The 11,327-nt window shown below is 38.1% G+C and overlaps 1 protein-coding gene across 1 annotated transcript; it reads left to right on the plus strand.

The window, feature by feature from the left end:
• Positions 1–596: 596 nt before the first annotated feature.
• Positions 597–6,455, plus strand: LOC119796360. Its single transcript, XM_038304868.1, has 4 exons — positions 597–856; positions 1,028–1,310; positions 1,466–1,789; positions 6,357–6,455. Exons 1-4 carry the CDS (start codon positions 612–614, stop codon positions 6,453–6,455), a joined length of 951 nt encoding a protein of 316 aa, XP_038160796.1. The 5' UTR covers positions 597–611.
• Positions 6,456–11,327: the final 4,872 nt, after the last annotated feature.

The raw sequence follows: 11,327 nt of genomic DNA on the forward strand, positions 1-11,327 counted from the left end.
TTTGACTGGCGGCTGGGAAACAAAGCGAGGCTATTTGAAGCCTCTCATGGAGGCGGAGCCTGAAAAAAGTTTGTTCTTTTCTTCCTTTTATAGAAAGTCCATTTACATTAAATACCTCATCACGCAATGAGGGTCAGGGAGTTAGTTTTTGGTCAATAGACTCTGATAACCAAACAGAAAATTACAGGCTATCAATATTAATAATTACAGAAGAGGATTAGGGCCACCCTCATTAATGGAGGAGCAGAAGGTAATTACAGTTTTTCTCGATTGTTTACACACAAATATTGGTACTTGAAACACAATGACCACAAAATGTAACTCATGCACCAACCCCCTGAACCAATTCTGCTAAACTACAAGCACAATTCCTGCTTTACACTCAAATTGCAGTTCTAAAACACACTTTTTCCAAAACTCTACACACAATTGTCATGAAGAAAATCTTTTGTTTTCACAAGGAACACACTGTTATTCAAAACTCTAAAGTTAATTTCCCTACTATGCACACTGACTCCTCACATGGGCAAACACCTAACACACATGTTTCCACTCAGCAATCAGAGCTTTAGCATAGAAGGGCAACAGGTGAGCTCTTCTGTTTTGGAGCAATGGAGGCCAATGTTGTAAACAGAGGCAGAGCCAGAGCCAGAGGAGTGAGAGTAAGAGGAGGACGATGGGGAGGACGAGGACGAGGAAGGCCAAGGACAATCATTTCTGATGAGATCCGAGCAACTTTGGTTGACCATGTGGTCAACCATGGCCTAACAATGAGGGAGGCTGGGCAAAGAGTACAGCCAAATTTGAGCAGGTACACTGTAGCATCCATCATCCGGACTTTCCGCAATGAGAATAGGTAAGAAATCTACTCTCACTACAAAACTGCAGTACTGCATATCAATACAGTACTCAATGAGTACAGTAGTACAGTATTACCTGTGGACTGTTCTGTAGGACATTGTGTTTCGAGTATTTGGGAAATGTATTCCTACACAGTATTTACAGTATTGCACTCTTTGTATTGCAGAACTGAAAGATTACCAACAAGAGGTGGACGGGGCCGTCTTCTGTCTCCTGAACAGGAAACAGAGATCATGAACATGGTTCTTGAAAATAATGCCATTACCTTACGGCAAATACAAAGAAAAATAATAGAAAACAATGAGATATTTCAAAATATTGATAGGGTAAGTTTATCAACGCTGGACCGTGTCTTGCACAGAAATAAACTGAGGATGAAGCAGGTCTACAGGGTGCCATTTGAGCGCAATTCAGAAAGGGTCAAAGAATTGCGATATAACTATGTGCAAGTACGTCCTATACAGTACATTCCCACCTTTGATGCATACTGTCAACATTGTATAAATCATACATATTTCTTTCTATTATATTGTAATCATAATGATTGTGCTTCACAATAGAGACCGCTCCATGTCTACTTCTGATATTGTCATGTGTGTTTCAGAGAGTCCTTGAGCTGGAGGTGGATGCAGTGGAGCACCAGTTCTTCTTCATTGATGAGGTTGGATTCAACCTCACAAAAAGACGAAGGAGGGGAAGGAATATAATCGGCCAGCGTGCCATTGTTGAAGTCCCTGGCCAGCGCAGAGGGAACATCACAATGTGTGCAGCGATGACCGACCATGGCATCATCCATCACCATGCTACCCTTGGCCCCTACAACACTGCCCATCTGATCACATTCCTGGACACCCTACACAACACACTCATTCCACCAGATCAGATAGACGGCCCAGAGCAGCTCAGGTACGTTGTCATTTGGGACAACGTAAGCTTCCACCGGGCTGCTCTGGTTCATAACTGGTTCACTGACCACCCACGCTTTTCAGTTGTTTATCTCCCTCCATATTCTCCATTCCTCAATCCTATTGAGGAATTTTTTTCTGCCTGGAGATGGAAAGTGTACGACCTAAATTCAGAAACGCGTATACCCCTTTTCCAAGCTATGGAAGACGCATGTGGAGATATAGCAGTTGATGCTTTTCATGGCTGGATTCGCCATGCTAGGCGATATTTCCCCCGCTGCTTGGCCAGGGAAAACATTGCTTGTGATGTAGATGAGGTGCTGTGGCCAGACCGAAACAGAAGAGAGGATGCAGCATAGTTTATTTTGTTTTGTTTTTTTATTATTACTGTAACTGTATACAGTAAAATCTTCTGCACTGTATGTGCAACTTTGTGTCAGTTGGGATGTACACTGTGTACATTGTTTTGTGGGAAAAATAAAACATGTTTGTTACAGTATATTTGTGTGTTCTGAGTATAAAAACAATATTCTAAAATATTTTACAACGCACTTATGTATTTAATGTCTGTAGTAAGTGTAACACTGAACAAAAAGTCATTATGATGAATGGAGAATGGTGTTTTACACTGAGCACATCAGTGTTTAAATGCTTTTTTTAATTGTCTGTTCATATGATAGTTTGTGTGTGTCATCTGAACACAAAATGGCCTTTTGTGAAGAGATAAAACTGTTTTGAATGTAAAGTTTCATTTTGCAGGAGAATTGAAGGGTTTTGCCCATTGTGTGTGTGTTTGTTGGATTTGTGTGTAGAGTTCTGAGAATACGAGGCATGTTTTCAGAAATGTGTGTAAACAATCCAGAAAAACTGTAAAACAAGAGAGCTAGTCTCTAAAACAGACATGGCTATGGCTTGATGCTAACATGTTTTTTGGCTGACAGAATTCTGAGAAAAAAGTCAGAATTCTGAGATTAAAGTCAGAATTCTGAGATGAAAGTCAGAATTCTGAGATGAAAGTCAGAATTCTGAGATGAAAGTCAGAATTCTGAGATTAAAGTCAGAATTCTGAGATTAAAGTCAGAATTCTGAGATTAAAGTCAGAATTCTGAGATTAAAGTCAGAATTCTGAGATTAAAGTCAGAATTCTGAGATGAAAGTCAGAATTCCGAGAAAAAAGTCAGAATTCCGAGATTAAAGTCAGAATTCTGAGATTAAAGTCAAAATTCTGAGATTAAAGTCAAAATTCTGAGATTAAAGTCAGAATTCTGAGATTAAAGTCAGAATTCTGGGGGAAAAAAGTCAGAATTCCGAGAAAAAAGTCAGAATTCTGAGATTAAAGTCAGAATTCTGAGATTAAAGTCAAAATTCTGAGATTAAAGTCAGAATTCTGAGATTAAAGTCAGAATTCTGGGGGAAAAAAGTCAGAATTCCGAGAAAAAAGTCAGAATTCTTAGATGAAAGTCAGAATTCCGAGAAAAAAGTCAGAATTCTGAGATTAAAGTCAGAATTCTGAAAAAAAAAGTCAGAATTCTGAGATTAAAGTCAAAATTCTGGGGGAAAAAAGTCAGAATTCCGAGAAAAAAGTCAGAATTCTGAGATTAAAGTCAAAATTCTGGGGGAAAAAAGTCAGAATTCTGAGATTAAAGTCAAAATTCTGGGAAAAAAGTCAGAATTCTGAGATGAAAGTCAGAATTCCGAGAAAAAAGTCAGAATTCTGAGATTAAAGTCAAAATTCTGGGAAAAAAGTCAGAATTCTGAGATGAAAGTCAGAATTCCGAGAAAAAAGTCAGAATTCTGAGATGAAAGTCAGAATTCTAACTTTTTTCCCCATATTAAACTGAAATAAAATTAAAAAATCAGTTAACTTTTTTTTTTTCCAGTGGCCCTAATCCTCTTCCATAAATAATACAGCTGTTTAGCAATTAGATTAGGTTTTATATTGAATTTATTTCCTTATGGCTTATGTTGGATTTCTTATTTGTAAACTCCATTTGTATCCCTACTTCATTGGATACAAAATAAAGGGAAAAAAATTATCTTTCTAAATCAAAATAAAAAAGGGCTGCAACTGAAGATTATTTTCTGTCGATTATTTTTTTTCAATTAATCGATTAATATTTGGATAGCAAAAGATAACGACCCCTCTTGGGATACTGATGACGGAAAATCGAATGGAAAACATATAAATACATATAAAGAAGTTAAGCTATTTGATTTTTTTTTAAATACCAGTATTTTAATTTAAAATTTACAATATGAGGCGTTTCTTTTTTTATGTATGAAAAGGGAAGAGGTAAAACTTTGAAATTTTTAAAGTTTTTTTAGTTTAATTAACAAATAATTAAATAATTCTAAAACAGAAATGAAAAAACATAAATTTTTCTGAAAGCATCATATCAGGGTGCTATTTTTCCTTTAGCTCACGATAAAATGTGTTTAGAAGTTATGATTTTTGATGTGACCAAATAAAAAAGTTAACAATCCCCTGGACTTTGTTTCCAAGTTTAAAGACGTTTCTCTTCCCATCCAGGAAGCTTTTTCAATTCAAAATGTCAGGAATAGCGTTGAGTTCCAGGTTTTATACAATAGCCCAACAAAGCTTTGTTTTTGCTTAGAAAACATGAAAATTGAAACGGATGGACGAGTCCACCCCTTTGGAATGGGGGATGTTTGACTTATTTTATTAGCCTGGATTGTTTTTTTTAAATCTTTTTTGGAATATATTATAAATAAGTCGAGGGGCAGGATGCTCATAAGGAGATTATTCAGTGAAAAGTAATTAATTATTCGATACTTCTTAGCACTTTATCAAGACCAATGACTCCAAAGTGCTTCAAAGTGGGGAGCTATGATGCAGCCACTGCTTTCCTGGGGCACGCCGATAAAAAGGAGGTCCAGGCTCACTGAAGGGAGCAAAGCATGAGGAGACTTTGAATATATGCTCTCTTTTAATTTGGTGCTATTTTGAAATAGGTGAAAGCATCCAGTCTAAAAAATAAAAAGGCTATTTTGTTTCTGTTTCAAAGTACTTTCATTTCCTGTTAATGCAGACAGCAAATAAAACTTCATCCCTTTTTTGACAGACAAAGTAAAACATTTTGAGTTCCATTTTCTATTTTTGTATTATAAAACAGAAATCAAATGGTTGCTTCTCCTTTTCTGTGTCTAAAGAGACGACCAACATTTTTAAAAATAATTTTGGGTTCTGTCTACTATTTTGATAAATAAAAAATAAAATTATTTTAAAATTAAAACTGTAAAAAAAAAAAAAAAGGCAAATATTTTACAATTTCCCAAACTGCACAACGTTAAACTGGGGGCAGATATCACAAATAAGTCAGAGAGGAGGAAGATGTTCTCCAAGAAATATGAGAATTTGCTTTGCTCATGAGGCAGCAGTTCATCCTTGGTTCGGACTCCTGCCTCAGACCATCTCAGTTGTTGTTTTTGGGGAGAACCTGTCCTGCTGTTAGTAGTCAGAGGCCCCAGTGGGGCCGATTTTACGGCAACCTTGCTTCTGTCAGCGTGTCCCAGGGCAGCCAGGATGTAACTCACCACCATCAGCGTGTGATTTGAATGTAGTGTAAACAACTTCAGGTCATCTATCTTGATAAGACGCTATGCCACAAGACGCCATTTAATCCATTCTCATTTCAAAATCCTCTCATGTTTCATGCGGAACATCTTCTTGCTCCCCTGAGTGAGATTCTAAGGTTCAACATTTTATATTTGGCTAAAACAACAACGGCACGCTGACTAATTTGGTGCTCTCCTGAGAGAAGTGACTGCAACCGGTCTGGAGGAAATAAAAAAAAAAAGACTTTTTTGGTTTCAATTTTATTTTGAAAACTTTGCTCCTCTCTTTTTGACACAAAAAACAGAAATTGCACTCCTGCTCATTTTAATTAATAAACACTTAAACACTGAATGAGTTGCTAACAGCTTATAAAGGAGAACCATATTGTAATGTGCTTCCAGAAAATCGAGTAGCCTCTTATTTTTTAAATCCAATTCATAAACTAAAACTAAATGACCATTATGTGTAAGACCCATAAGCGCTAGATCATAGAATTCAATAAGGTCGCTTGACAAAGATTCCAGTCTTGTCATGATCTGGCCTGTTTAATCTCCCTTAATTGATTATTTCTTTCACCTGTCATTTTTCCCTCCCTGCCTCAATTATCATTTATTCCTCTCACCTGTTTCTTTTGGTTTATATTCTGTTCATTTATTCAGCCTGAGCATTCAGGTCCAGATCACTAATTGTCTTTCTGTTAGCCTGTTTGTTATGTTGATTCCAAGGTTCATGTCCTGGATCCTGGCGACCAGTGAAAGGAGGGTTTTGTGTTTGTCTCGTCTCCTAATCGTCCACTGTTCCTCCCCTGCTGAGCCCTCTGGATTTTTGGCTCTGTATGCGGGGAGGTTCAGTTTTTATCAAAGTAAGCCTGGCTCCAAGCTGGAGACCAGTTTAAAGGTCCTGCATCAAATTCTGGTTCCACGTCCTGTCTCGGCTACCCTCTTTCACTGAGCCTCCCCGTCTGCATCTGATCCTGTCTACTCCTGTGCTTGACTGCCTGGTTACGCTTCCAGACTCTGTCGGACTCTGAACCTGCCTGTGAGCTCTACGATGCCTGGAGGCCTGGATCCTGTCTGTTCTGGATCCCTGACCATGATCAGCTTCCTGCATGACCTCTGGGACTGCAGCACTTGGGGACATTCTTGGACTGGACTGTTAAACCAGGTAAGTGACCAACTCAGATAATCATCCTCTGTCAGATGATCGTGGTCACTCCCACAAACAAACAGTGTGTCTGAGATTGGGTGGAGAATGTGGATTTTATGTTTGATTTTCACATGTGAAAAAAAACATATGTAGGGTCTGGATAGATTTTAATCTAGATTAGTAGTTATATAGTCGTAAATGCATGCAGTAAACCAGTATACATCAGTTTTGTTTTAAGTTTAATAGATTTTTTTCTATGTGTTCTTATGCGGTGAAACGTGTTGAGTTCCACATCATTTAGAGCTCATTAGAGTGAGCAGATAGCAGACTGGTGAGAATAATCCGAGTCACAGAATATGATGGGTCACAGATTGTGGTGTAACACCTGTTTGCTGATTCATTCTGTTTGTTTGACGTTCCACCTTCTGAAAGTAAAAAACAGGAAAAAAGGGAAGCTCAGAAACAAGCAGAGAGGAGTTTATTATGAGAAATATTAGATTTCAGTTCCATTTAAAATGAAGCCAAGGGCCACATTTTCCTGAATGTCCACAAAAAAAAAAAAAGGAAAACTCAGGAATTATCTTGTTGCTTCTTTTACTCTTTGGTTTAACTTTGTTAATCGATCCTTGACTCCGCCCCCTCCCTCCTCTTCCTCTGGTCGCGATTTATATCCAAAAGTCCTTATATGGAAGGAAACTTCCCAAATTCCTGGTTGGGGGAGTGGATCCATCGGACCCACCCTGCATACCAGACGTGCAGCGGACGAGACGGATTGTCGCACTTTTCTGAGTCACAGGGGAACAAAAAAAAAGAAAAAAAAAAGTTTTTTTTTTTAAGCAGATGAGATAGGGAGCTGCAGAGGTGACGTAATGTGGACAGATTCATCCCATCCAGCCTCAGCTGACATGTTTAGATCTGTACAAGCTGGTAATAATGGCCCTGAACACCAGCTGCTGTCTCTCCTGAGGTCATGGATCAGGGAGATTTTTTTTTCTTTTTATCTCAGATCTAGATTTTCCTAATCTAGAAATTAAAATATTTATATTAAAAACGAAAAATGCAAAACAAAGTTATTTACCTCACCCATTTTTACCTCATAATGTATGGAATAGATGGACTATTTGGTCTTTTTTCCCCTCCAAGACCAGACAGACAACATCTATGTTTTTTAAATCTGGAACACGGAATAAAATCTGTCTAATTCACTCATAAAGAAGAATTAAACCTTTCTATATGTACAGGTGCTGGTCATAAAATTAGAATATCATGAAAAAGTAGATTGATTTCAGTAATTCCATTTAAAAAGTGAAACTTGTATATTATATTCATACATTACATACAAACTCATATATTTCAGATGTTTATTTTGTTTAATTTTGATGATTACAAATGACAACAAATGAAAATCTCAAATTCATCATATCAGAAAATTAGAATATTGTGAAAAGGTTCAAAATTGATGGCCCCTGGTGCCACACTCTAATCAGCTAATTAACTCAAACCACCTGCAAAAGCCTTTAAATGGTCTTTCAGTCTAGTTCTATAGGCTACACAATCATGGGGAAGACTGCTGACTTGACAGTTGTCCAAAAGACGACCATCGACACCTTGCACAAGGAGGGCAAGACACAAAAGGTCATCGCTAAAGAGGCTGGCTGTTCACAGAGCTCAGTGTCCAAGCACATTAATAGAGAGGCGAAGGGAAGGAAAAGATGTGGTCGAAAAAAGTGTACAAGCAAGAGAGATAACCGCACCCTGGAGAGGATTGTGAAACAAAACCCCTTCAAAAATGTGGGGGAGATTCACAAAGAGTGGACTGCAGCTGGAGTGAGTGCTTCAAGAACCACCACACACAGACGTATGAAAGACATGGGTTTCTGCTGTCGCATTCCTTGTGTCAAGCCACTCTTGAACCACAGACAGCGTCAGAAGCGTCTTGCCTGGGCTAAAGAGAAACAGGACTGGACTGCTGGTGAGTGGTCCAAAGTCATGTTCTCTGATGAAAGTAAATTTTGCATTTCCTTTGGAAATCAAGGTCCCAGAGTCTGGAGGAAAAGAAGAGAGGCACTTCATCCACGTTGCTTGAAGTCCAGTGTAAAGTTTCCACAGTCAGTGATGGTTTGGGGTGCCATGTCATCTGCTGGTGTTGGTCCATTGTGTTTTCTGAGGTCCAGGGTCAACGCAGCCACATACCAGGAAGTTTTAGAGCACTTCATGCTTCCTGCAGCTGACCAACTTTTTGGAGATGCAGATTTCATTTTCCAACAGGACTTGGCACCTGCACACAGTGCCAAAGCTACCAGTACCTGGTTGAAGGACCATGGTATCCCTGTTCTTGATTGGCCAGCAAACTCTCCTGACCTTAACCCCATAGAAAATCTATGGGGTATTGTGAAGAAGAAGATGCAATACACCAGACCCAACAATTCAGAAGAGCTAAAAGCCACTATTAGAGCAACCTGGGCTATCATAACACCTGAGCAGTGCCACAGACTGATCGACTCCATGCCACGCCGCATTGCTGCAGTAATACAGGCCAAAGGAGGCCCAACTAAATACTGAGTGCTGTACATGCTCATACTTTTCATGTTCATACTTTTCAGTTGGCCAACATTTCTATAAATCCTTTGTTTTTATTGGTCTTCAGTAATATTCTAATTTTCTGATATGATGAATTTGAGATTTTCATTTGTTGTCATTTGTAATCATCAAAATTAAACAAAATAAACATCTGAAATATATGAGTTTGTATGTAATGTATGAATATAATATACAAGTTTCACTTTTTAAATGGAATTACTGAAATCAATCTACTTTTACATGATATTCTAATTTTATGACCAGCACCTGTATAAAAAAATACCTACTCCTTTCCTCAGACTGTCTGCTGCAGTAGCAGCTCTGACGTCACGCGCCTCCTCTGTGTCTGATCATAGTTATGAGCAGGTGTGCTCCTCCTGATGACATCATCCAGGTGTGTTCCTCCAGAGGACATCATCCAGGTGTTCTTGGAGCTGATTGAGCCCCAGGAAGAAAACGATCTTAACGGGAAACTTCACCTGATACCTGTGAGGCGTCCAAACAAGGCGGGTAAAGCTCATAAAAACGTCATCAGCACATAAACCTTCTTTTTCATTTTCCATATACTTGATGTGACCTTTTTTATGTCAGTTATTCCCAATAAACCCGTTCCATGCTGCAGGTAATAAACTCTTACGTAACGCCAATAAACTGGAGCATTTTTGCCCCCTTATGGCCACACTGGGTGAGTACAATAAATCACTACAGATTATACCCGCCCTACACTCTTGATTTCAAATGTTTGTTTTGCAAAAACCTTTCTTCTTATGTTTTTGGTGTGAAGAATTATGAGCTTAATTCAAAATGATAAAAAAAAAATTTGAGAAATGAATTAGAATTCACTAAATAGAAAAAAAAACTGGTAATTGTTTTAACCTTTGCCACAAAAGGACCTCAAAGTATTATTCCAAGGAGTGAACACAGGATTTAGATCACTTTTATACTTACAGTACTCTCAAAATACCAGATTTAAAGCATTTAAATAGTTAATATAACTTTTGAGATAAGGCTTAAGTTTCATAGTTATAGTTGGATTGACCAAGCTCATCTTGAGCTATCTTAACGTTATGCAAATGTTATGTTCTCTAAGCTTGTATCTCATCATAGTAGCATCATTGGGTCTGGTTCTGTTTAGCTGTGAGATAATTTCTGGAACAAATATCAACTTGGATGGTGCAATGAACACCTTACATTATAGATGATAGAGTCAGGCCTGTTTTTCAGTGTATAGTCCTGTTTCCCTCTTAGATATCACTTAGGGCTCAGGTTTTACTGTGACTAACTGTATGTTTTCTCTTTCATCCCATTTGAAATGGAAACTGTCTCAGAGATAATCTGCTTTCCTTTCCTTCCTGGATAGAGTCACCCATTGGGCTAGTTTGTCATTGCTTTTTTCTATTATGGACGAAATTTGTACATCTGTGCTTCACCTTTCATAAGTTCCCAGTCGGCCTCAGCAGAGGCACAATCCGAATTCCTCTAATCAGTAAATCTTAGCATTGACGTAGTTAGCATAGGGACCTCTTGATATTCCTGGCCACAGCTAGGAATTATACGGTTTCCCTCAATCCTCAATCCACCTCTCAGAATTGATCAAAAATAGAGAATTTCTTCACATGTATTTTGAGTAGAATATGCTGATGGACACACTCTCATATGTTTTGGGTTTTATAAAGGAGAGCTTTAGATATATATATATATATATATATATTTTGTAGTTCTTTACCAGAAGGCTGTAGCCCTAATTTGACAATTATCATTTGTGTGCGTCTGTGGAGTAAGAACATCAGTCATGCTGAGGGCTGTCTGGATTCAGCACAGCAGTCCATAGTTCCTTTCCTTAGCTTCATAGAGTTCTAACTGTTTATCCAATGAAAGGTGAAGAGAAAGGAGTTAAACTTGGAGGTATTGGGCAGGAATTTACTCCAGGACTAGACTGGGCTTTAATTTTACAACTAGTGGTGTCCCATTTCTTACAGAAAAAATTTTCACTTGCACTTCATTGGGTGTTCTTCACTCTGGAAGAAACTCACTGGAATGTTCTCAGAACCAAGTGAGGATATTATTTGCCTCAGCAGTTTTGTGAAATTTTTTCCCTTACACACGGAAGATAAAAGTGACTATGTGTCAAATTAGTAAACCATTTTACTTATTATTGAAAAACTCAAGATTCGTTATAGTGGTCTATTTGGAAAAAAAATAAAATCTGTTTAATGTGATGATTGACTAACAGCTTATGGATATTGTTTGCTGGACAT

This window comes from Cyprinodon tularosa, unplaced genomic scaffold (assembly GCF_016077235.1).
Source record: "Cyprinodon tularosa strain WSP-4 unplaced genomic scaffold, ASM1607723v1 ctg545, whole genome shotgun sequence".
Lineage (NCBI taxonomy): Eukaryota > Metazoa > Chordata > Actinopteri > Cyprinodontiformes > Cyprinodontidae > Cyprinodon > Cyprinodon tularosa.

Bases quoted from the DNA above. Each gene is read 5' to 3' on its own strand.
- LOC119796360 (XM_038304868.1), top strand. From the start codon at position 612: ATGGAGGCCAATGTTGTAAACAGAGGCAGAGCCAGAGCCAGAGGAGTG. The intron at 1,311-1,465 runs GTACGTCCTATA...TGTGTGTTTCAG, and splicing joins TGCGATATAACTATGTGCAA to AGAGTCCTTGAGCTGGAGGT. The intron at 1,790-6,356 runs GTAAGCTTCCAC...TTACGCTTCCAG, and splicing joins ACGTTGTCATTTGGGACAAC to ACTCTGTCGGACTCTGAACC.